At 40.2% G+C, this 26,750-nt stretch overlaps 1 protein-coding gene across 2 annotated transcripts in view; it reads right to left on the reverse strand.

Moving 5' to 3' along the window:
• Positions 1-2,924: 2,924 nt before the first annotated feature.
• ACER3 (alkaline ceramidase 3) overlaps positions 2,925-26,750 on the reverse strand; it is a 67,066-nt gene continuing 43,240 nt past the window's right edge. The window contains exons 7-11 of one of the 2 annotated variants that reach the window (XM_089512999.1): positions 24,191-24,249; positions 22,882-22,983; positions 17,441-17,545; positions 14,630-14,675; positions 2,925-11,127 (exon numbers count right to left, since the gene is read on the reverse strand). In XM_089512999.1, coding sequence (XP_089369125.1) covers positions 11,074-11,127; positions 14,630-14,675; positions 17,441-17,545; positions 22,882-22,983; positions 24,191-24,249 — 366 coding nt within the window. In that variant the 3' untranslated portion in view covers positions 2,925-11,073. Of the gene's footprint in view, positions 11,128-14,331; positions 14,495-14,629; positions 14,676-17,440; positions 17,546-22,881; positions 22,984-24,190; positions 24,250-26,750 lie in introns of those variants that run through there. The other variant, XM_089513000.1, reaches the window with a different exon arrangement.

Raw genomic sequence — 26,750 nt, forward strand, 5'->3', positions numbered from 1 at the left:
CCCCTTCTTCTGCCATGCAGGAATAGAGTGCTAGAGAAGGAAGGGACCCCAAGGGCCATCCAGTCCAGCCCCTTCTACTGACATGCAGGAATACATACAGTCCCAGAGATGGAAGGGATCCCCAAGGGGCATCCAGTCCAGCCCCTTCTTCTGCCTTCCAGGAATACATAGAGTCCTATTCCAAATGACCTGAAGAGCTTCGAAACCTGGAGCAAAATGACCAAAATGAACTTCAGTGTAGTTAGGTCGAAAAACGTTAATGCATAGATCCAGGATGTTGGACCCCTGGCTTCAGGAGAGTTCTAATATCTGTGAAAGGGATCTAGGAATCCCATCTTTCCTACATTCATTAAATCTTCGAATGACCATATGGCGACATCATTTTTTCATTTCATTTCTTTAAATATCGTTTAAATGCATCAAATTTGCATATGAACCCATTCGTATGTTCACATTTGGATGTGTGCATATCCCTATGACTGTATATCTGCAATTTATTTTATTAAAAATGAATAAATATAGAAATAAAAATAAAAATGCATAAATTAAAATTAAAAATAAAATATATAATATACAAGTTTTATAGTGCTACAAGATCCTTTTGCATATACTTTGTAGTTTTCAGACCTGCAGATGGCATCATTGGCCTAAGAGTTGATAAAACCACCAACAATCCCTGCTCCTGAATTTCTGTCTTTCCCCAACCCATGTCTCTCTCTCATGCACTTGACTACAAATCCTATCATCCCCATAGTGTGAAACATGAAGAATGGGTGCTATGTGCCCTAACATCTTTTGGGATCTGGCTTGAAAAAGGCTGGTAGAGACACGATGGATCCAGAGGGTGCCATGCCACTGAGAGATGTAGGCGTTTGCCCTTTCTTTCCAGTCAGCCTCATGGACTCCATCCAACTGCTATGATTCCATCCTATGGAATCCTGGAGTTTGTACTACGACTCTGGAGTTCAGGGTTCGATTCCCAGCTCGGCCACGAAACCTACTGGGCACATGCTCTCAGCCTCAGGGGAAGGCAATGCCAAACCTAGATCCTTGAGATCTCTTCTAACTCTTATCATTCTGTGCTGTCTTCCATTACCTATGTGGTTTTCTCTGCTAAAAAGCTTATAGTTCCATGGGGCTTTATGACAATGTTAAGTGAGATCCTTTCTCCTCTCACCACCTACTTTTCAAGCTCTGAGGTTGGGTTGTTGCTCTTGTGTGGCTTCAAGTCATTCCTCATGGTGAACGTAAGGCAAACCTGTCGCAGGTTTTTCGTGGCAGAATTTGTTCAGAGGAACTATGCCTGTGCCTTCCCCTGAGGCTGAGAGAGTGTGAGTTTCATGGCTGAGCAGACATTCAAACCTTGGTCTCCAGAGCTGTAGTCCAATACTCAAGCCACAACATACACATCTTAAAAAGAGCACCACACATAGCATTAAAAGACACTCACATTGCATCCTTTTTATGAACGAAATCTTGCAATGTTCCTGATATTTACTGTCTACCACTCTGGGAATGGTAGCTGCATTATGGAAGGATCATAACCCTATCTCAAGATCACAGGGCCAGCCCACTTTTACAAGAAACATTTCATGTGCCTTTCAGAATCCCTTTCCAGAGCTTTTTATGGGACCCTTTTCCTTTTCAACTACGTTGAATGATTATATTGAAATGCCTCATAGTTGTGTGCCTTCAAGTCATTTCTGACTTCCATAAGTCAGATTCTAAAGCAAACCTCTCATGGTGGTCTTTTAAAAGTTTGTATGCAGTGAGGGTGACCAGATGTCCTCCTTTTCCTGAACATGTCCGACATTTCAACCTTCTGTCTAGGAGTAATTCCAAAATGTCCTCCATTTGGAGCATGACTAAGAAGCCCATTGAGTAACACATTTGCTGTTCCCATATGAGAAATGTGTTTATTTGACAGCCTGTCATTGCTGCAAACAGGGGGATAGGATGGATAGGACAGGTAATAAAATATAGGATAATAAAGCACAGTAGAGTTGGCCCTCCAAATGTGCGGATTTGGTTATTTGCGGTTTTGATTAATATCTTCTCTCTAGGAATCTCTAGGTCCTCCAGCGCAACTCTGCCAGAAGTTGACCATAGAGTTGTGCTGGAGAACATAGACATTCTTAGAGAAAACTCTTTTCTAGGCATTTGTAGGTCCTCCAGCATGATTCTATGTTCAACCTTTGGTAGATCTTGATCATAGTTGCACTGGAGGACCTGGGGATTCCTAGGACTTTATTACACTAGACGAATCCCACTCAGAAATGGAATTTAAAAGTACAAAAAACCTCCACAAATGCGGGATGTTTTTCAGATACCGTTTCTTCCAAACAGCAATAATGTGAAAATAAAGTGAACAGAAAATCGACAAAAATGACACTTTTACTTTTGGGAACTTCTCAAAAGTAACAAGATGTTGTTTTTGTTGACTATATGTTCACTTTATTTTCATGTTATTGCTGTTTGGTGCAAACATGTCTGAAAAACTTCCCGCATTTGCACGTTTTTTCTACTTTTAAAATCCCGTTTTTGAGCCTGATTTGTCTAGTGTGATCAGGCTCCTAAAGTGGTGTTCTCTTAGGTAAAAGGAATAGTGTTCTTTTATTTGCAGTTTTTCCACAATCATGGGGCTACTTCACTTCTAACCTTAGCAAATGTGGAGGGAGCACTGTATATGTAATGTATGTGTAAATCAACCACATGACATGAATTTATATTTACATTAATAATTTCAGATTTTATTTTGCAATGTGGTACATTTTTCTGGAATCTCCTGCTTTTGTGGTGCCTTATCCTCCTTTGCAGTTATAACATTTAGTCATTGTGTCCGTTTTGGTTTGAGGGCTTGAGCGTGTAACTAGACAATGGAATGGAATTTGAGAGCATATAGGAACAAAATCCACCATGGACTCTTATTTAATAAAATTCTTTAATCATCATCATCATCATCAACAATAAAGTCATAATTAATGCTTCAAGGGTAAATGGATTAATACATTACTTAAATCCCTCAAAGCCACTTTACTGCAAAATAATAGTATATATATAATATATATATTATAAGCTTATTAGTTGACAAGAATCCCATAAAAAGATTTCAATATAGTATATCAAAATGCTTAGACAATATTTATTACAATGGTTTTATATACAGTTTGTTGCTATTTCATGATGCAGCCACAGTTAAGTTCACCTGGAAGGGATTTGTAAAAACAAACAAAACCCAAATACACAGATCTAAAACAAATAAAAAGTGTTAAAACCAAGTTTGGTCACTTTACACAAAAGATATTCCACATCCCTTACAGCAGTCTGGATCCATTCCCCTTGAAAACATTAAAACCAGTGCATCAGAAGTATACCCCATCATCGACATTCATATGGCAGAATAAAATAAAAATAAAATACTAACTTGAATTTTGAAAAGGGATGGTTTGAAAAAATACTTAAGCTACAAGTTTCGTTAGTCATAAAATCTGATGCCAATGAAGTACGGCTAAAGGGCGCATATGCGGAAGAGATTTCTGGGGAGAGGAGTTCCCTCCATGGGAAATGGTTTTGTAGAAAGAAGGAAAACAGCAATATAAATGCACTTTGCACTTGAGAAAGATCACTAATGAACACACAGAAGTCCCAAAAGTTACAGTTCTGGAAAGAAAAGTTGCAAGGGGAATAGGAAGAACTAAGAGGAATCAGGGTCTAGTTTGACATCAGACAGAAAGAAATATAAAGGAATCCTTAGTATCTTTGGCCCCATACAGAAAGGCCAAAATAAAGCTGCTTTGGGCCACTTTGAAGGTATGCTGTTTAAATGATGCACCAAAGCTGCGCTCCAAGCCTTAGGACTGGAGTGTGGCTTTGGCATGGCTTCTGGACTCTTAGGATGTATGTATCATTTAAATAAAATACCTCCAAAGTGGCCCGAAGCAGCTTTATTTTGGCCTGTCTGTATGGGACCTGAGACTCATTTGAGGGGAAAAACAGAGTCCTCAAAAGCTCCTGTAGAATTTCTTTTTCTACAGGATTCCCTCCAGTGATTCCCAACTTTAGTCCTCCAGATGTTTTGGACTTCAACTGGTTCTGAGCAAATGGTTTCATCCAGTCCAGCTTCTTGATTTTTGCCAAACTAACTTTAATGTTTGCTAAAGAATGGATGTTACACAGACGTTTACCCTGTGTAAACATCAGTACATATGTTTGGTTTTTGAAAACATGCCAATGGTATTTTGGAGCCAACGTGGAACAAAATTAAAAATATTTAAATGAGGAGCAGCACAACTGTCTTGCAGAAGTCTAGACGGAGAAATGAGAAAGAGGCAGGACCTTTTAAAAAAATACTGTTTGGTATTTAAATTGCCAGATGCCCAAGTGTGCTTTGGCCATGTGCCCTATGTTCATCCATCAGTTATGACATAGTTGTTGCAATCTGCAAGATGACACATCTTGCTACTAAGGAAACTAAAATTTTCTTTAAATAAACAAGTGGGATTTGTGAGTTCACTGGGATGTTGCTAGAGACACATCAGGAAACTTTTGAAAGCAAAAAAGCTTGTAAAGGATTGAAAATACAACCTGAAAACAACATAAAAAAGCTGCTAATGGACTAAAGTCTCTTTCACAATGCACAATATAGCACTTAAATTCCACTTTAACTTCCATGGCAGAATCCTGAGATTTGTAGTCTGGGAAGGCACTAGAACTCTTTGGCAGAGAACACTTCATAAAAGCACAAATCTCAAAATGGCAGAGGATAGAGTCATGGCACTTACATTTGTGTTGAACTGTGTAGCGTGAAAGAGACCAAGACATTGTAAACCAGGATAGGACAGACTTCAGGGTTTGTGAATTTCTTGTCTCCTACTAAAACCCTGAGATCCATCTGTTGTAGAAAAATACAAAATGGTAGGCTGGGGACACATGAGAGCCTGGAAAAGTGGCAATGATGGTTGAAGAATTCTAAGAATTGTCATCCAAAACACATTTCCAAGTTCTACTCATTCACTGGGATTACGAATATACACACATCCATATGAGTTACTACAGATCAGGGGCTCTACTGATCTAATATAGATTGAAAGTGATAACTGTTAAAACAATGTGGAGCCAAGAGATTCTTGTAGATGAACTTTAACCACCAAACAGATGTACTGACAGAAATTCTTATTACCTTCTGGCCACTGGTGCTATGGAACAATGAAACCATCAGCTCTGCAGAGTCCTCCTTTACATTTAAAAATTGACTAGACAAGACTGATAATCCAAAATTTCAAGGAAATCCACCAGAGTTCCTCTCTAGATTTTCCCAGACACAAATTTCAAAAATGTGTGTGGCATGAGATGAGCAACGTTTTATAACATCTCACCACCTGGTCTCCTGGAGGAGGTTCATGCTCACCAAAGGTGGCCATATTATAGGTAGAAAACAAAGTGCAACCTTTATGCTGAACAGCAGCAATGAAAAAGGTGTTCCAAGACCAGTTTAGGAGAAAAGCTGATGGATTCTAGTCACTGGAGTTGCATATTTATTTCTTTGCTAAGTGCTTTCCTTCAATGCCATCATTATAGCTCAACAAGCATAGACAAGGTAAAGGTCAAACTAGTTTTAGAAATGTTCTGACTGGAGTGGAGATGGCATCTTATTTATATTGCAGTCCTATGATCTTTTCTTAACCATACATATACACACATATATGCTATTTTGAGAAGTCAAGATGCTGTCACAGTTGAATCCAATGGGAGCTGCAAGTTGGGGTGCCTGCCTTTGGTGGTAGCAGATTAAATGCGCATCTTTTAAAAAGAAACAGATTATAGTAGCTGCTGAGTGAGCGCAAGAAGAAAAATGGGATTGGCAATATGGTGGTCAAGTGGGAGGATTTAAACCCTTTCCCCTATCCTGTGGGCCAGAGAAGTTATTTATTTTGGACTACATCTTCCAGAAACTATCACTTGGTATGGCAGTGGGACTGATGGCAGGTGGCTCCTGTGTCAGTGTGTTGATTAATCCATTCCATTTTTTGCTAGATTTAAAGGAGCTATCAGAGGTACTGGACTGATACAAACATGGAGCCACGATGGGTGGGAGATTCTGGGAGCTGAAGTTCAAGATGTCATTTTTCCAAACTCTAGAGGAATGCAAATAGCAATAGGAGAGGTTGACAATTTGTTGGAAACTTAGGGCACTTAAGAAAGGATTAAAAATCTCTCTTATCCAAACTGCCACTATTTATAGTTTTTTGTAAAAATAAAGCTAAAAATACATGCAGCCTTAAGTCATGAGACTTTACATCACGTCATTTACCCCTCAGTTCCAGCATTTATTTCTGCTCCTTATTTATTCTGGGTCAAAGCAGCCTGGATTTCATGAACAGGCACATTTCCAAAACAGACACACTGTCGGCAATATTGCACAATTCAACAATTTTTTTAAAAAGGCAGCCAAGAAGCACACAATCTGAAATGTACATCCCCCCCCCCCAATACAACAGCAGGTTCCAGGGAGGAAAATGGAACAAACATTGATTTTTGACTCAGAATAGAGATGGCTGGAGGTGCTTCACAAAAATCTCATTGCCTAGTGGAAGTTCACAATTACACACCAACAAACTTCACACTTACAGTCCCTTCTCTCCAGAGTTTTACTTTCACTTAAGAACTTCTTGCCCTTAAGAGCAGAGCACACACTGTAATTCTACATGAAACCAAAAACCCTTCTTGAAACAACAGGAAATTGTGGGCCATCTTTGTACTGGGAGCCAATGAATACTCCAGTGTATCCCAAATGGAGAAGTGGGGCAAAATTACTTGCTCCGAGCAAACAGGGCGGGTAGGATATAGGGTCAGAACAGTAAATAAAGCAGAGACATGGCAGAGAGTCTCTCAAGGGAACAGCAGTCTTTGTTTATTTGATAATATCAAAGTAAAAGTGTCCCAGATCTAGAGTATCCCCTGTGCTGAATTTCTTACTCCTGTAGAATGGGATTTAGCATCCACTCCTTCTTTCCTATCCCCTCATAGTGATTTCATAAATCATGGGTCTAAATCCAACTGCTAGTTGCAATTAGAATAGGCAAACAAAAATATGTGTGTTTTTTTCTCTCCCTCTGCACAATCTCTCGTTCTCTGTCGGGGAGAATTGTAAAAGTATCCCATTTGCCAAGCACAAATAATCCGTCTGGCAAAAATGACGCTTTTATAACATTCTCCCACACTTTTACAACCCGAAGGGAATGAGAGACATGCAGAGGGAGGGGGAAAACACATCTTTTTATTTGCCTGCCAGGTTCTGGGCACAATTCAAAAAGGATGTTTACAAATGTTAGAGCATCCAGAGGAGGGTGACCAAAATGGTGAAGGGTCTGGAAACCATGCCTTATGAGGAAAGACTTAGGGAGCCTGGAGAAGAGACGGTTAAGGGGTGATATGATAGCCCTCTTTAAGTATTTGAAGGGGTGTCACATTGAGGGTGGAGCAAGCTTGTTTTCTGCTGCTCCACAGAACAGGACCCGAAACAATGGATGCAGTCTACAGGAAAAGAGATTCCAGCTCAACATTAGGGGAAAATTCTTGACAGTAAGAGCTGTTTGAAAGTGGAACACACTCCCTCTTCTATTTCTGAAAAATAGTTTTGAGATTAGCATCTTTATTTTACCTAGTCCTAAATTACCCTTCAAAACTCTTACCATGCATTATTATTATTATTATTATTATTATTATTATTATTATTATTATTATTTTACTTGCCTGCTTACCTGTAAGAGACCCTGGTGAGGAATGGAAAACTGGTTCCTCAAATGGGTGAAAATAAACAAGTAAAATGTACTTTTGAGGGACAGGCTGGAGAGAAGTACTTCATCCATCCCCATTAGCCTATGTGGGGCTCTTCTCTGAGCATGAAGGAACAGCCTCCCTTTCCTGCATCTCCAACACAGCAGCTCTGTTGTGGGTGGCCAAAGAACAAATCTCTCAAGCAGCTGCCTGTTGTGTTTCTTATCTGCTAGGTATAGAGGCCAAAGCATGTCCCTCATGTCCAGCAGAAAAACCAAGTGGAGCATGGGTCACTCCAGCTCTCTTCTGCCACCACCACACTGCATTCCTGTGCTGAATAGACAGGGCATGGCTTTATGCCTCCAGTATGGAACACAGTAGATGCTCACAGGATAAAGCAGCCTGTGCCTTTAGCACTGGCTTTGTTGTTGTTGTGTGCTTTCAAGTCATTTCCGACTTATGATGTCTCTAAAGACAACCTGATCGTGGGGTTTACTGAGGCTGAAAATGTGCAACTTGCCCAAGATCACTCAGTGGCTTTCCATGGCTGAGCAGAGATTCAAACTCTGGTCTCCAGAGTCATAATCCGACGCTCAAACTACTACGCTATGCTGGTTCAGTGTATACTCTGTGTGAATTATCTCTCTCAACCACTCAGTGTGGCAAGAAATCAGTAGGGTCCATTCCTGACATGGGAAAGGGCCCAGGGTCATTCTCCTGCACCTCCTAGGTATGATGAAGAATGACATCTACACAAAATCTTGGAGAGTTGTTGCCCAGCCGTGTAGCCACAACGGACCTGGGATCCACCAATGATCTGACTCAGTAGCAGCCACCTTTCTGTGTTTCTAATATTACAAATAAAGTGGGGAGTGGAGTGGGGCAGGGGGGTTTGACTTTTGATTTGTAATTGAGTGCAGGCATTAAATATTCTGCCATAACAAAGTATGGCTTAAAAAATGGTTAACTCACATTTTTGTAAGGAGAAAATGAACCAAGGGGTCACAACCTTACAGACGTGAAGTAGAAAGTAACTTCTAACCTTTATCATGTAGATAGTATTGTAGGGGGAGACCACTTTTAGCATTAGTTAGAAAGGAACAGGAAGAGGAACACATCTTTATGTTTCTTTCTTTTTAAGCAGTTGTATGAAGTGAGATATATAGAAATAGAGGACATAAGCATTTCCAAGGGGAAATAATGGGGGTGGGTGGTGGGAAGAATAATGGCATGATTTTGATGTCAATTATGGATCACGTACCATAATCAGAAATAGCTCAGTGATTTTTCTTAAAGGAATTCTACATAACCTGGTGTCTGCTAGTTGCATGAATACACAACTCCCATCCGCTCCTAGCCAACATGACTACGAGAATTATTGTTCAGCATCATGAAAGGCACCAGGCTGAGCAAGGGTGCTTTAAAGGATGTGGCCATTTTGGGTAAGAGTGCAATTCATGAATTTAAAGCCACAGGCACCTCAAAAGAATGAGACTGCCACCTAGCTCAAGAGAGGGGCTTAGTAACTTGAGGATGAAGAACACAGAAGCAAGAGTACATTAAAGAGAAGCAATGTGCACAAACAAGTTTTCATCTTGGTGAGACTAAAGACCAGCAGCAAGCCCCAACAGCATGATTCTAAATCACTTATTATCAGACTAATATGCAAGGATGAACACTTGCTTCAATTTTTTTTTAATATTTGGGGAAGCATATCTGAGTGACAAAGACTGTGTGCCCCATCAACATGACCTCTCCAATGGAGGACAAGTCTTTTTAAAGCAATAACTTAGCCGCAAATGACAAAACAAAATCAAGCCATCTGGTCAAGCTTTTCCTCTTTTCCTTCTATTCATCTTTTAAAGAATTTCACAGGCCCAACATGTTATTACATCTTTTGCTTGCCAGCCCTCAAAGAAGTGCATGGTGGCATGCACACTTCTCCTCACAACATGAGTCCTGTTAGGTTCAAATCAAGGGCCTACCTGGTCCACCATTCTATACCTACAGTGGCCACACAGACATCCCTGGGAATTCTATAAGCAGTTCATAAGTACAAAAACATCTCCTGCTTATATTACACAGTAACTGGTATGGACGGACATACTGCCACTGCTATGGAAGGTAACCCATAGGTATTATGGCTAGTAACTAGGGACAACCTTGCCTTCCATGAATGTGATGCAGGTTTCATAGAGACAGTGACTGTTCAAGGCCACAAGAGAGCACTCTGCACTCTTGAAAGGACAGGTGTGCATTTTGTACTTTGGCAGGCACATGTGACCTAAAGGTTTTATTTTCTCTAAAAGAGAAGAACTGGCTATTGGAGTTGAATCTACATCATGGTTTTGGAATGGAGGGAAAGTTCACCATCAAGATTCATATCCTAGGGAGTGAGTATAGCCAACTTTTTGCTGAAAGCTGAACCAAAACGTACTGCAGTCTCAAATGGATGCAAGGAAAAAGAAACTATTCCAGTTTCCTCATCCACCCTACAAGGCATTTGGGGCTATGTTTCTCCAGCTGATAACTATTTCCATGTCCAACTGATAATTATTTCCATCAAGAACAAAGTAATTGGTTGGCAGGACATCTGGTCATCCACTAAAAGCAGAAGGATCTTAGAGGTGATGGTACAGTTTTTTAAAACTTTGGGGCACTGTGCTTTTGCACATCAAGAAAACTCACAATTAATATCCCACATTCTGAAGAAAAAAAGAGATGGTCAGGAGAACAGCACATCTACCTTGGCTGTCCTTAATCTGCACTAGTCATTAAAGACACCAGTTCTAAGACAATGACAAAATACAGCGCCCAAAACCATTACAATGTAGCAGTGGACACAGTAAAATGCACTACAGAACACTGAGTCCCTTATAAATCAAATGGATCATTCCTCATCATTTGGCTCCAATGTTTCTCACAATTCAGTTACAAGTGTTTTAAGGTTCAACCACAGATGATCGGCCAAACTCAAACCTCAGTAACCTGCTTTCAAGGAGAAAATGTGATCAGTTTTCTATGACCAGCCCAATATGCTGGCCCAACTTTTTCAAGCTATTCAACAGGTACACAAGAAGATTGCACTCTTGTTTTGACACTTCAATCACAGGAAAAACCTGTAATCATTGTTTTTAGAGAAACGTTGGTTCTACATGATTTCTCCATGACTCCAGGAGTAGTGAGGGGAAGGGGTTTGCACGCCCAAGAACTTCCAACACATCTGTCAAAATGGTTGCGGAATCTCCTTATGCATCCATGGTAGGCAGCTCTTCAGTTTTGGCCAGATGTTCCTTGTCATTGCTTCTTAGTTGATTCTACTAGGAGAACAGGCCAAATCCCAAAGAGAAACTATTGAAAGGAATGGGGGGAAAAAAAGAAAATGTTTCTTAAGACTGTTGGGTGAGAAAATAAACAATCTCATTCTTCCTCTTGTTATCTAATTATTTATTTCTAAATGCTTCCCAAATAGGCTGGTAGGTTTGCATATAAGGCAAGAAAGAGTAAGATGTATAGTTGCCAGGTGATCACATACAGAGCTGCTCTGCTCCTGTACCTTTAAAAGCTGCTTGAACTGGAGTTCTCTACATCTCAGTGCCTGCAGGTTTTTATCACCCTGTGTCAATGTCCAGAGACCAAATTACTGCTAAAGGCACAGGAGCCAGTAAAAAACAAAACAACACTTGGCAATAATAGTAAACAACTTAAGATGATTGAGTGTTTATACTATGGAGATGTTCTGTATTCAGAGAAGAATTACTCTTGCATCTCTCCTTCTGTATTTGGTAAATCTACACAGATTAGCAAATAACTGCTGAACTGCCAAAAGGACCTAACACACCCCACCCCGTTTCACAATGTATGGCTAAGATCGCCGGTGGTTTATTTTAAAACAGAAAACAGGGAAGAGATATAAGCAGCTACCAGTTTTGACATGTTGCTTATACGCTCATTCTGACATTAGTTTTCATTCACATGACAGGAGTTCACATGAACCATCACACATTCTCACGGCCACAGAAGTACTTGGATCCCAAGATCTCAAATTCTAGGACTTAAGAACTGAAGCATACGCCTAGCTGCTGCTATCAGTGCATGAGACACGCATTGCTGCCTCTCAGGAAGACCCATTATTGGCAAGGGGAAGGCCAGCTACTTATTATAAAGTATGCTTGGCATGAACTGCTTCTTGTCTCACATTGCAGAGTTAAAGGGAGGCTGTAACCTTACATATTTGTAATGTAATTGACCTTGAAAGCTTATTTTAGCAAATGGTAGGTATCTTTAAAATAAAACAAGGCTATACAGTTGGCCCACCACATCTGCGGTTTTGACTTTTGCATATTTGATTATCTGCAGATTTCCTTAGTATGTTCTCTTTAGGAATCTCTATGTCCTTCAGTGCAACTCTGCCAGAAATTGACCATAGAGTTCCTAGACAAAACACTTCTCTAGGCCTTTGTAGGTTGTCCAGCATGATTCGACGATCAACTTCTGGCAGATTCTGATCACAGAGTTGCACCGGAGAACCTGAAGATTCCTAGAGCAGTGTCCTCTCAGATAAAAAGAATGGTGTTTTTTTATTTGCAGTTTTTCCATTCATGGGGGTCCTTCATCCCTAACCCCAACAAATTTGGAGGGACCACTGTAATGTATTTCCATCTCATCCTGTGTCACACAAATAATAATTTTGATCATGTATGCTAGAAACAGCCCCATGTCCTGTTGCGGCTCCATTCAACAGTATTCTTGGATTGCCATACCTATCTATACAACTATTCTACAAGGGAAGTGTTCTTTTACTTTGTAGACCCTAAAGGCTGTGAAATGTAGCAAGCTCTTGGCAGCTGGTCTGTTTTTTGCAGGGCTGGGGAGTAGGAGTAGGAATAAGAAGTAAGGAATAAAGGAGTGAGAGGTTTTTACAGGAGTAGGATTAGGAATAAGGAGTAACAAAATATATTTGTTACTCCTTATTCCTGCTTTTATATTTCACATGCAAACACCAAAAACAATTTTATTATATTGCTCTGGGGAAGGGACTGGGAGGCAAAGAGAGACACTTACACACATACAAACACCAGCCTTGCAAAGCAACTGGGGATTTCCCCCAAAGCTGAGGAGCAGGAGTAAGGAGTAAGAGGTTTTTACAGGAGTGGGAGTAGAAATAACATTAAGAAAAAAATATTTACAAGAAGTAACCTCAAAACCACCACTACTCCCCAGCCATGTTTTTTTTTTTTTGGGGGGGGGGTTGGTAGTACCTTTCATCATTATGGCACTGAGTAAGTTTTTGTCTCTTTAAAATCCTGCTTTCATACACATCTGATGTGTTAGTTCAGAACTGCATTTGGGAAGGAGGGGATTTTGCTCCAAATATGCAGAACATGAGTAAACAGTGATTTCAACTGCAGATAGTAAGTTAGCTTCCCTGAATGGGCTTAACAGCTGTTCATCTTAGGATATATGATGTTCTTACTGTCTAATGAGCACAGTCTATTTTATTACCAATTCCATCTAGCTTGAAATGAAACTACAGGTTGAGTATCCTTTATCCAAAATTCTAAAATTCAAAATACTCCAAAATCCAAAATTGTCTACAAGGATGGCTGACATAGTGACATCTTTGTTTTCTGATGGCTAAGTATACATTAACTTTGATTAAAGACCTTCCTTGGTCTTTAACAGAGGCTGGATGGCCATCTTGTCGGGGATGCTTTGATTGAGAGTTCCCGCATGGTAGGGGGTTGGACTGGATGGCCCTTGGGGTCTCTTCCAACTCTATGATTCTATGCACAAAATTATTAAAAATATTACACATAAAATTACCTTCATGCTATGTGTATAAGGTGTGTATGAAACATAATTGAATTTCATGTTTTGACTTGGGTCTCACCTCCAAGGTACCTTATTATGGATATACAAATATTCCAAGATGTGAAAAAATTCCAAATTCAAAATACTTCAGGTCCCAAGCATTTCAGATAAGAGAGAGGTAGCCCAACAAGATAAGAGAGGAGGGGTAAAGTCCTGTTCCATGCTTGTCTGTACTCCTTCTGAATCTTCAAACAGCAGAGCTACACAGTCTTAACACTACCATGCTTCAAAGATGCCTGCTGCAGATCACTGTCCATGCATGTATTTGGACAAACTGCTATAGTGAGTCCATTCAAAATACCACGTTAGCAAATGCAAAGTCCATCTCGGTGTTTTGGATCGAAATATGCAGCTCTCTTTCATATAATGTTGTTATATCAATTCATCACTAATCAGTTCATTTCAGCAGAAGTACTTTAACATTGACCAGTTCAGTGTCTGGTAATGGATTTGTTTAGCTGTGCTACCTTAATCCATTGTTAAATAAGATTTAGAACTTCTAATATACTTTCTGACCTAGCTGCATACAATGAATACCTGGGGAAAAGCTTATAGTTCACTCTGTTTCTGGGAGGTTTGGATTGAAAGAATTCGACAGTTGTACTTGTGACAAAATTTAAAAGAACTCAAGCAGGTTCACATACATTTCACAAATGAATCATGAATTTATTGGGTAAAATGGACATTGTTTATTATGTTCTGGAATGGTAAACATAAATAGTATGTTATGTATAAATCTTTGAATAAAATAAATAGATTTCAGGATCCAATGCACCCTTATATCTTCTTTTCAGTGTTATATTGACAGTGCAGATTTTATGTATGCTGTAGCTTTTGTTTTTTTCTATAACAAAAAAATCAAAAAGAAAAAAAGGTATCACTACTATTACATGGTTTGTTTTAACAAGCCCCAGACATAAGAAAGGCCTTCCTCTGCCATATAATTCTCAAAATTATTCTACAAGTTCAGAGTGCTTACCTTGACCTTCGGTCTGTACTTCAGGTAAAGTGTCCTTGAATATAAGCTAGAAGCAGGGGAAGTAAAAAAGCAACACAGTTAAAAGAAGCATTTTGGGTATCTTGGCTTAGGGTCAAGTACTTTGCGAACCACCCAACACAATGAAGCAAAGCCTCTTGGATGCTAAGCCATCACAAGAACTTGGCAGGACACTGCATTGCTGGTGGGTTACAAGAAGTTATTAACTACATATACTAAAGTATAAGTTGATCTCATGTATAAGTTGAGGACAGGTTTTGGGACCAAAATTATGGATTTTGATATAACCTGTGGATAGGTCAAAAGTAAAACCTAGGAGCATGTAACAAAGAATGTAAAGGACAAAGCAAAGAACTTACAAAAATCTGTCAGGCATACTTGTTTGTGCTCACTCTAAAAGCTGGATGAATGAGGAGGGAACTACGGTAATGGTGACTGTGTGATGTGTGGGTGAGACAACCAGGTGCAGATGGGGCCAAGAAAAATGTCAAAACATGTCAAAAAGGATAAAAAGGTAAAGAAAACAGTGACTGCATTAGCAGCGATTACATCTTTTAGTTTTAATGTGATCATCTTGTCTGATTCTAACCAAGAAAATCTTACAAACACAAGGTGTCATAGTCAAATCCTTGAAAATCTGATTCCTCATCTCTGGAATAACACTGCTGGAATCCTCTTCTCTGAGCAGAGTGATGAAAGGCAAGAGTGTAGTCTGCCCTGGGGGACCCCTCAACTCTCTTGGCACTCCTTTGAAGGGAAGTGCCAAAGAACTGCCACTGTCACCATTTTCCTGACCAGGCATTCAAAAAGGCCAGAAGGCCATGGCAGAGACAGCAGAGGAGGTTGGTGCTTCTTTTAGGTTGTCCCAGGATGGATTAAGCTCCTGCCTTTCATCACTCTGCTCAGAGAAGGGGATGGTTCCTTTTTTTTTTTATCAGTTACACTACTTACATTGATCCATGGATGAGTCAATCCAGGTTTTCTTGGTTCATATTTTGATTAAAATTGCTAGACTTATACACGAGTTCCAACCTCTTGGGCAGATTCCAGATGGTGATGCTGGGGGACAGCTGCTCCTCTATGAGAGAGCTGACATCTGGCGTCCCTCAGGGCGCCATTCTGTCCCCCATGCTGTTTCACATTTACATGAAGCCACTGGGTGAGATCATTTGGAGACATGGGGTGGGGTGTTATCAATACGCTGATGGTCTGGCCTTTCCATGGCGCAAAAAGGAGCCACAAAAAGCATAAGAACACAGCGCCGGAGGAGTGCCATGATGCCGCATGCTGTGTGGAGTGGTAGGCAGCTTCGTGGCGCCCTGAGGGTGGAGTCAGGTCGTGCGTCATGTTGATGCAACGCCCCGACTCCACCCCCATACACCCCTTAATGGCCAGTCTAAACAGGCAATATTCTCATGTATAGCTAGGTCATGTCTGTGTTCTGCGATTTTCTAGGGAGCCCCTTGTCTCTTTTCCATCACCCCCACAGATACATTTGGTGGGAAAACAGTAAAGGGGCTTGTTGGCGGCTGGTCTAGCCTCTGGAACCCCCTTCACTGGGAGTTTAGACTGGCATTCATCCTTGCTATCTTTCCACAAGCAGGTAGACTTTTTCCTTGCCGGGTTTTGGAAGCCTGACTGCTCATGAGAAAAGCCCCTTGCATAATGTGCTAAATTTTTGCATAATGCGCCAGATATTTGCTGTTTGTTAAAAGGTTTTTCCTTTTGACAGTTTAATTTCATTTTTAACTTTTTCATGTTGTGAATTGTTAGCTATGTTTGTTTTAAATATTATAAGCTGCCTTTAGTTTTGTGGGTAATTTAAGTTTCCTAAGGCTTCAGCCTTTTTTAAGGAAACAAAAATATTTAAATATCAAAATATCAAAACCAAGCCTGTTAGAGCCCAGCTTTAAAACAGCAGAGTAGCAGAAATGTGCTTTTGTCTAACTATACTTCCCTAAGAACTGACTCAAAAATAAAAAATACGCAGTTTGTAGTTTAAGAACAAAAGCTTACTAATGGCTTTACTCTATATTCACATAGAAGCTATCATCTAATCTAGCTAGTGAATAGTTCAGGTAGAAAAGAAATCTTAATCTCACCATCTTTCCAAAGAAAGTTGAGAAAGCAGGAAGATGGATACACAATAGCTCAGTTGAAAATCCACAACGGATCCCCCACGAAAACAGAGGGGCGACTGTACATACATACATACATACATATATAATTATAATGATATCATACACCAGACCTCATGGGTAGTAGTGCTAAGATGGAGATGGCAGCTCAGCAGGAAGTGCTGTTTGCAACTAGCCCACATTCTGTACTGGCCCCTGGTGGAGAGGGTGAATAGCCAAACAGCCCCACCTAGTCTTCACTGCCACCTCCTTGGTTTCCTTGCTCACTGCTGCTGTCTTTTGGAGGGTTGTGTGGCAGGGAGGCACCCTAGAATGCAACTTCAAATCATGTTGTTGTGTGCCTTCAAGTCATTTCCATATAATGGCAAACATAAGGGGAACCTATTCTGGAGTTTCTTAGCAAGATCTCTTCAGACAGGGCTTGACTTGCCCAAGGTCACCCAGTGGGTTGCTATGACTGAGCAGGGACTTGAACCCCGGTCCCCTGGAGTCCTAGTCCCACACCGAAATCACTACACCACACTGGCTGAACAAAACTTTGTACCAAGCAAATATTTTTTAACTTTCTAGAAGGAAAATAACAACATCTAGACAACTGGCATGGCATAGACTAGGAACCACTCCACACACACACAAGAAGGGGAGATGATCATACCTGAACAGGATATGAAGGTAGGAGCCGAGGCCTGTAAAGATGTGCCACCAAGCGTGAAACTGTGTCACAACACTGACAAGTGGAGGTAGCCTGGCACGAAACCCCCTGTGGAAAGAGGAAAAAACAAGAACACAGTTGCACAGGCTTCATTTATGCCATTTTCCCCCAATGTAGTGCCCTCCAGATTATCCGACTACAATGCCCATAATCTTTCCTCAACAGTATGGGGATTATGGAAGGTTTAGTTAAATACAATTTGAAGATACTAAGCTGAGGGAAGGATGCTCTAGGCCAGCCAATTATAAGGCTGAAATTACTTTTTCCAGCTGTGAAGTACAAGCAATATGAATTTCACTACTAAGAAAGAGAAGGGGGGAAAAAAGCATAAAGTGAGGATAGTACATACCGTATATACTCAACTATAAGTCGATCTCATGAATAAATTATGGGCAGGTTTTGGGGACAAAATTATGGATATTGATATGACCCTTGGATAAGTTGAGGGTAAAACTTAGGGACATACAACAAAGGATCTAAATGATGAAGAAAAGGAAAACAATGCCAAAGATCCTACAATATTAAGGCAGACATAACCGTTTTGGCTCACACAAAAGGCTGGCTGGGCGAGAGAGTAGAGGGAGGTCACTGCTTTCAGGACAGATTGCACTCTTGCCTTTCACCAGGGGATGGTTCCCTTTTTAGTAAGAGTCAAAGTATAGTATTTACATTGACCAGTGGATAAGTCGTCCTAGGTTTTTGGCTTCAATTTTTTGACTAAAACTTCTAGACTTATAGACGAGTATATACAGTAGTATGTGAACATGGGCTAGGCATGTATATTAATATAAGATGACTATATTTTGAAAATCTTCTTGAAGTTGGCGTTAATAAAATATACATTCTTTTTTTAATAAATGGTTTTTATTAAGTTTTAAAAACATATAAAATGAAAAACAACATTTAACGATCATCCATGATATATCATAACACATAACTACTATCTGTCGTGTTTATATTCTCAGTCGTTACTTCCTTACTGTCAGACTATCTCTTTATCCTAAAATATACATTCTTGAGTAGGAAAGGCACCTTTTCTGTTCTAGACTGTGTGCTAAAATAGTGGAGGCCAAGATCCATAAAACAGAGATGTCAAACTCATGGAATTACAACAAGATGCCAAACTCATGGAACTGCAACATGGAATTATATGTCATATCCAAAAGTTATGGATCTGCCATGATAAAGGGATAAAGGGAACGAGGAAAAACAAAGGGTGGAATAACAGTATAGAGAAGAAAAGGAAATTCGGAAGGGAGCTGCAATCTGAGTAAAATGCAAAAGGGGGAGGGACAGATGGGCGATAGCAGGGGCAAATGGTTGTTTTAAGATCCTCTTTACTTCCTAAGACAAGACTTCGATGGCAAATAAGATAAGACCCCCCTTTCCCTAGGATAGATACGGGAGATGGGTAGCTGGAGAAATGCAGAGACTTTAAAGCACCTTTTGATGTAGTTCAAAGGGTGCTGACTGCGATCCGGGGAATTGGGGGGGGGGGGGCTGGAGGGAAAAGCCTAAAAAACTTTCAGGGAAAGTTCAGATTTGACGCTAACAAGTCACTGGCACATCTCTGTCTAAAGAATCCAAAATAAAGCTATAGTATTTTATCACTACCATGCTGTCCTGGTTCTTGAAGTTTGGATCCGCTAAACATGAAACGAAATTTTATTACGGTCAACGACCAGCATAAAACAATATAAAATCATAGAATCATAGAGTTGGAAGAGACCACAAGGGCCATCCAGTCCAACCCCCTGCTATGCAGGAAATCCATATCAAAGCATTCCCGACAGATGGCCATCCACCCACTGTTTAAAGACCTCCAAGGAGGGAGATTCCACTACACTCCAAGGGAGTTTGTTTCACTGTTGGACAGCCCTTACTGTCAGGAAGTTCCTCCTAATGTTGAGCTGGAATCTCTTTTCCTGCAGTTTGCATCCACTGTTCCGGGTCCTAGTCTCTGGAGTAGCAGAATACAAGCTTGCTCCCTCCTCAATATGACATCCCTTCAAATATTTAAACAGGGCTATCATATCACCTCTTAACCTTCTCTTCTCCAGGCTAAACATCCCCAGCTCCCTAAGTCGTTCCTCATAGGGCATGGCTTCCCTTCCCATTGTATATAACAATCTTATACAATGCTCAGTAGAAAAGAAAAAAAAAACCCAATGCAAACGGTATAGTACAAATACAATGGGAATACAGCTTGGGGGTTATAAATTCAAATAACTATATGTGAAATCCCTTCAAATACAGATGAAATCAATAGAGTAAAAATTAAAAATTAAGACACCATTTTTCATCTACAAGCTATTGCAGCAACGCAAAAACTTGCCACCATGGTTGTAATCCCTGGCTGCTGATCGGCCAGAATGTAATCGATGTAAAATGTATCAGGTTTACCTGGTATGTTTTGTAAAATTGGTACTATAAAACAATGCTGCAGATCCCAGTAAAAGGTGCACTACAATAAAACATGTCCCACTGTTTCTACCTCCCCAGACCCCACAGGGACATAAATGTTCACAGAATGGTTTGTTATTATATCTTCCCGCAAGTGTGGCCTATGGAAGTACATTAAATTTGGCCAGGGAAAAAGGCTTTCCTATACTTTGGATTTGTTAGATTTTTCAAATATGCAGCAAGGACAAAGCTCTTTAAAAGCTGAGTGTAAAGAGGCTGCACTTATATGATTTTGTAGTTCAATGTCCTGTATACACTGGCGGATGTTCTCTTTGGCTTTTGTGTGCCCCGTGGCTAGAATAACAGCTTGTGAGAAGCCCAAGGATTGCACTTTTTCCTCAGCCAGCATTTTCCATCTTGACTGAAATATATCATTAAGAGTCAAGGGGACTAGGCCTTCGGGAGTAAATAACATCTTTAACCAATAATCTTATATATCCATATTTGTGATTCAATAGAAATTAACCCTGCTTCCAACCTGAGAAAAACATTTGGTACACAGCTTGGCAAGCTGAGAATAGTTCTCAGAAATTTTGACTGAACAGTTTCCAAGGCTGCAATATTTTTAAACGCACATATTTGTGCACCAAATAACATTTGGGGGAGGAGCTTCGCTTTAAACACCTGAATAGCTGAGGGAATGTATTGGCCGCCTTTGCTATAAAAGAAGGAGATAAGTGAATTGTAATTCCGTTGCATATTTGCAATTACATAGGAGATTTGGGCTCTCCAATATCCAGAACAATGAAAAATTACTCCCAAATATTTGTATGATTTAATCTTTTCAAGTTGGTAGCCATTCACTTGCCAACGATGCTTACATTTTTTCTGAGTAAAAATTAGAACTTTAGGTTTTTCATAGTTGATTGTTAATTGTTCTGTGTTACAATATGTTCCCAGGGTTCTTAAGAGGCTTCTCAGTCCTACACAGGTTAAAGACAAGAGAACTGCATCATCTGCATAAAGGAGTGTGGAAATAGATCTCCCTGCCAGTTTAGGTGGATGAAAGTTCTCTCCGGACAATACTCTGACCAGTGAATCAATGTAGATATTGAATAGGGTAGGAGCCAAAACGCAACCCTGTTTTACCCCTTCATATGTGGGTATCACATCTGAACATGACATTATAACAATTAAATCAAGATACAGTACCTATGTAATGTAAAAAAACAAAAACAAATCAAGAAGGCAAAGTTTATACCCAGGACTAATCTATTATGTAGTTGTGTGCCTTCAAGTTTTCTTCTGACTTACAGTGACCCTAAGGCGAGCATATCATGGGATTTTCTTGGCACGATTTGTTCAGAAGCGGTTTGCCATTGCCTTCCTCTGAGGCTGAGAGCATGTAACTTGCCCAAGGTCATCCAATGGGTTTCATGGCTAAGCTGGGAATCTAACCCTGGTCGCCAGAGTTGTAGCCCAACATTCAAACCACTAAGCTACAATGGCTCTTTTTTATAGAATAGATCAAAGACAGGAAATTGCAGAACTCCACTTGTGGTTACATACAGCTTCCACCTGAGACAAATCATCAATGAATTGCAACCTATTCTGGACAATAATTCTGCCCTCTCAAAAGCAAGGAAGACCTTTACTTGCCCACAGACAGCTGTCCAACTGCAGTAGTACTTATCTACAGGAGGACCCACAACATGGATAGTGAGATGGGTATAAGACCTTGCCACAAACCCAGATGCCAACTCTGCCCACACATCTACTCAGGAAATGTCATGACAGGGCCTACACGCATCATCCACAATATTAGAGGTATTTTGATTTGCTCATCCACTAATGTGATATATACCACCCTTCGTAAACAATGGTCTTCAGCAATCTGCACTGGGCAAACAGGCCAGTCTGTGCCAGAAGATAAATGGACATTAATCAGATATTAGGAATGGGAATACACAAACACCAGTGGCAGAATACTTCAATCTTCCTGGGCATTCATCTCAGACCTCAAAAAAGCAGTCCTGAAACTAAAAAACATCAAAGGGAGACTGGAAAGAGAAACAGCAAAGTTGGGATATAGCCACAAACTTCAGTCCACAAACAGCAGTTGAAGAGGGACATGTTTTCTTGGCACACTACACATATTAGAAGACTAGTTCATATTCCAGTCTCACGAGGGCTAACCTGTATATTTTACCACATCTCCTTACTGGTTCCTAGGCGGCAACATACTATATTCCAAGACTCAGCCATATGGGTAACTTGGCTTTAGGCAATATCTTTCCTCCTAAAGCTGTCCTGAAATAACTGCTGTTAAAACTAAAATGTGTGTGCGCGCGCGTGCGTGCACCTTCATATAATTTCTGACTTATAGCTATCCTAACGGAAAACTATCACAGCATTTTCTTAGCAAGATTTGTTCAGAGATTTGCCATTGCCTTCCCCTGAGGCTGAGAGCATGTGACTTGCCCAAGTGGGTTTTATGGCAGAGTAGGAATTGAACCCTGGTCCCCAGAGTCATAGTCCAGTGCTCAAAACCACTACACCACACTAGCTCACACTACCATATACGCAGGCTTTGCATTTCCATTACTTTTCACACACATACTCTGCTTCAGTCCACGCATCTGATGAAGTAGTCTCAGTCTATGAAAACTTATGCTCCAGACTTCTTTTTCTCAGTTAGTTACCTTCATATATAGATCCTGACTAACATGGCTATGACTTTGAATTCTACCACTGAAGGCCAAGCTCTGTGAGCAAAAGGCAGCCTTCAGCTAGCAGTATGCTTAGGGGGAAAGTGAACACACCTTTCAGAAAAGGGAGCAGTAAGGCTGTTTGGTGGCTCCTTGACTCACCCAGATGATCAAAAGATTTAACTGTCATTGTTGCAGGGGAAGAAGATCTATCTATCTATCTATCTATCTATCTATCTATCTATCTATCTATCTATCTATCTACTTACTTACCTCAGTTTATCGCAGAAAATATTGTCTACATTCCAAAGGAAAAAGCCCAGCAAAAAAACAGTCAGAGATGTATAACCCAGTCCTCTGAGCCATGGGTATACCCTAGAGAGAAAGGTGATAGGCAGGATAAAATCTTAAGTACCTTAAATGACTTTCAGCCACATGTTGTTCTATATTTATAGACTTTGTTCATTATGGGAGGTGGGAGAGTATAATGGTGGTTCTGTACAGTACATGGAAAAGTTATTTGTTTGGACTAGAGTTCCCATAATGCCACTGGCCATGCTGGCTTGGAAGTTTGGCAGCTACAATTTACAAAAGTAATTTTGCTTAATTTCTGATCATACTAGAGGCCAGCTTATTTACCCTACATTTTAGTGGCTGGTTCAGTAGTTATTGGTTAAGTAACTTGTGTCATCATGCATCCTCTCCAATCATAATGCAATTTCTGGTGATTTGAATTTACACCACTGTACTCTGCTTAATCTAAAGTAGGGGTGGATAACAGGAAATCTCCAGCCATTTTTGTGGTCTCTGAACCCATGCAAGTTTCTATAGTTTGTCGTCAAATTATGGCATTGTGATGGCAGAAGTGTGTGATGGCAGAGCTGGATATAGGCAACCCATGAAGGGTTTTGGGAGAGCAGGGACTATCTCCTAGACCAAAAAAGATGTCATCTCCACTTTAAATCAGGGGTGAGGACGTTTTGACCCTGAAAAATATTTGGCACTACAATTCCCTCAATTTCTTACCACTGGCAGTGCCATGTGGAAATTTCTGGGACTTGTGGACCAAAACATTTGAGGGGCAAAAGGATACTCATCTTTGTTTTAAAGTGCCCTCATGCATGAGCAAGCTGAATCCAAATTCAGAGTGGAAATTACATCTGAGCAAACATATTCAAGATAGGTATGGCCAAAATACGTAACATTAAAGCAGCAATGCTATTCCTCATAGAATTTAGAAACATGCAGAGATATATTCATTTCTTGACCATATGAGAGTGAGCTCTTAATAGAGATCAACAGCACAGTGAGAGCAATTCCAGTGGTAACTGCATCCTGACAGTAGTTTACCACTGGGAGTTGTAAAATACTTTTTAAAAAGTTCTGGCGCAAACCACAGGAGTAACTATTGTTAACAAGGAAATCAGTGCATGGTCATACAATTACTGATCCCTGATGCATTTCCTCTCCAGCAGTTTAATGAGGACTGGAAATACTTAGTTTACAAGGTCTTTGGGAAAGACTCAGCAATTCTGTTTTCTGATGGGATGCAAGCCTAGGTTGCTGGTTCATTGTTACTTACCATAACACTATATATACTGAGCGTAGCACTAGAACAGCCACTAGTGTCCCATACATAACCTGTGGTGCAAATGAAAGAAAAAGAACTGTTAATTTTAATCTATACCACATTGTGCAAAACATCATGCTCTCTTCTTCCAAGTTGGTTCAATGGTATGTTTCCTTGTGTAAAAGGTATTCCACATCAGCTTAACATATATATGAGCAGCTGATGGCTGTCTTATCAGTAAGGTAGTGAATCCAGTCTGGGTTTTAGTCTAAACTTCAAGTTACCCAAAATGCTGTGCCTATTTTGGGGGCAATCTATTTTGGGGACCTATTTTGGATAGCTCTTTACAAGATTGGACTAAAGAATGGATATCTTGCCCCAGGGACATTGGAAGCCACCACTGAACATAGACAAGACTATTTACGATTTAGTTTAAAGTTGCTTTGAAACTTCACACTGGAATAAACTGAAGGACAAACCAAGTTTAGAAGAACAGAAAAAGATAAAATGTATTGATGCACATTCTTCTCTGTGGCCTCTGAAACCATGTGTATCTAATGTGATGAATTTTGCTTAGAAAAATTCATTAATGCAAGAAACCCCAAAGTCTTCAAGTTCTTCTAGACAGAGTCTATGGAGTCCCTGGAGCAGGCTGCTAAGATAATGCTTCAATATCTGCCATAGGGCCAGATAAAATATTTTCCACAATAACTCTTTTGTTTGTACTACTACCTCTTTTATCTTCTTCCTTCAACATTACATTCACTACAAAAGCAGCTGTTTATATGCTCTTTGATTTGCCAAGCTCACTTTCAGCTTTTATCCCCCCACTGTATTTCTTCCCTCTTTGTTCCTCAGTGCTATAAAAAAAGATTGAAGAATCATCGAAGGCTGATAACATCCTTATAGTTCCACTTTCACAACAATGCAACATACCCTGTACAACCAGAACTACTGATGCATGTAAATTAGTCCAGACATATAGATTACCACAAAGAATGCAAGCATCTTGCTAATACCTTGATGATATATTCAGTGGTATATTTACTGTTCCCTAACTTGATGCTCTTTCAGTGGGACAAAAGCTCCAAACAGCCCAAGCTAGGACTGTAATGGTCACAGTAGTACATCAAATCTGGATAATGGCAGGTTGGGAAAGGCTGTACTAAATTAAGTAAGTAAACAAATAAATTCTACCAAATCCTTCCTAGTTCTAGACTGACTTGCATGTCACTTCCTGCTGGAAAAAGGGCACTTCCTGGGCCAAAAATGTCCAGAATTGCCCCATGCCCTCCACGGTACATGAGGAGGCATCTGAGGGGGGGAAATAAATAAAAAATACTGTAAAATAAAATAAACAAATAAAGGAATAAATACATTTTTGGGTGGGTATGTGGCCTTCCAAGGTCCCCTGGGGAGCAATATGGCCTCCTGATGTTTGACAGTTGCTCATCCTTGATGTATGGCAATCCCATTGCCTCCCTTTCTCTCATGTGCACACATATGTACATGAGAACACCCCCGCAGCACCAAGAGTGGACATCTGTAAACCTCATGTTTTTTTACCTATCAATCCTATTCACCTAGCCAGTGGTGAAATACTACAGGAGCTCATGTTTCAAAACATCTGAAGGACAATCACTTCTGACCCAATGCACACTTTTTCCTTAACACGCCCTCCTCCTCCCATACATACCACCCTCATTCAGTTTCCTCAAATTTCACAAAGTTAGTGTGCACCCTTTCCCTACTACGAAGTGGCAGTGGCGGGGGGAGTCAGTTTCCCTGAACTGCAACTTTCAGTATCCTTCACCAGTGACTATGCTGGCTAGAGCTGATGAGAATTTAAGTGAATAACATCTGGAAGTCCACAACTGTCCAGGCTGATTTGTGGATTACATTACACCAGCCTTCCTTAAAATGGTTCCCTTCATTAGCCATTCTGTTTGCAGGTGAGTGGAGTTTTAGTCCAACACATCTGGAGGGTGCCAGGTTGGGAAATCTGTATTAAATATTCAGAGCCTCAAACACACTTGAACACAGTCTTGGCTGAATATGCTCTACACGGGGGAAACAGAGGAGTTTTTCTACTCTTGCTCTATCAAGGTAAGTTATTTATCTTGGCATTTAGAACAAAGACACAATGCTGCAAGCTTAAGGCTTACTAGTGCTTAATTATGTTAGACATTAATTAGACATTATGTCTCCCTGCCATAAACCCTCTAATTTTCTTAAGAACTGAATGCAAGAAGAGCAGTTTCTGCCATTAACAGAATGTTTTACTCAACAAAATCCAATTTAACACCTTCAAAAGGGAACAAATCACCACATCCACATATAAATTACAGAATACTACATTTTTGTCTTTATAAAGGGCCCACACTCCAAAATATGGGATTTCTTTAGGCATCTTGTTCAATCTAAACAAAACAAAAAGCTTTCCAGCCCTCAAATAAAGGGCATTGCTTATAAGGGACTCTTGGCAATCCTACTGTTAAAGGAAGGGAGAATGAATAGCAAATGAGTTCTGAGAAGATGTACAGTTGGGTGGGAGAAAGCTTGCTTACAACGT

The sequence above is a fragment of the Sceloporus occidentalis genome, unplaced genomic scaffold (assembly GCF_023333645.1).
Source record: "Sceloporus occidentalis isolate IW3139 unplaced genomic scaffold, rSceOcc1.0.p SCAF_2, whole genome shotgun sequence".
Taxonomy (NCBI): Eukaryota; Metazoa; Chordata; class Lepidosauria; order Squamata; family Phrynosomatidae; genus Sceloporus; species Sceloporus occidentalis.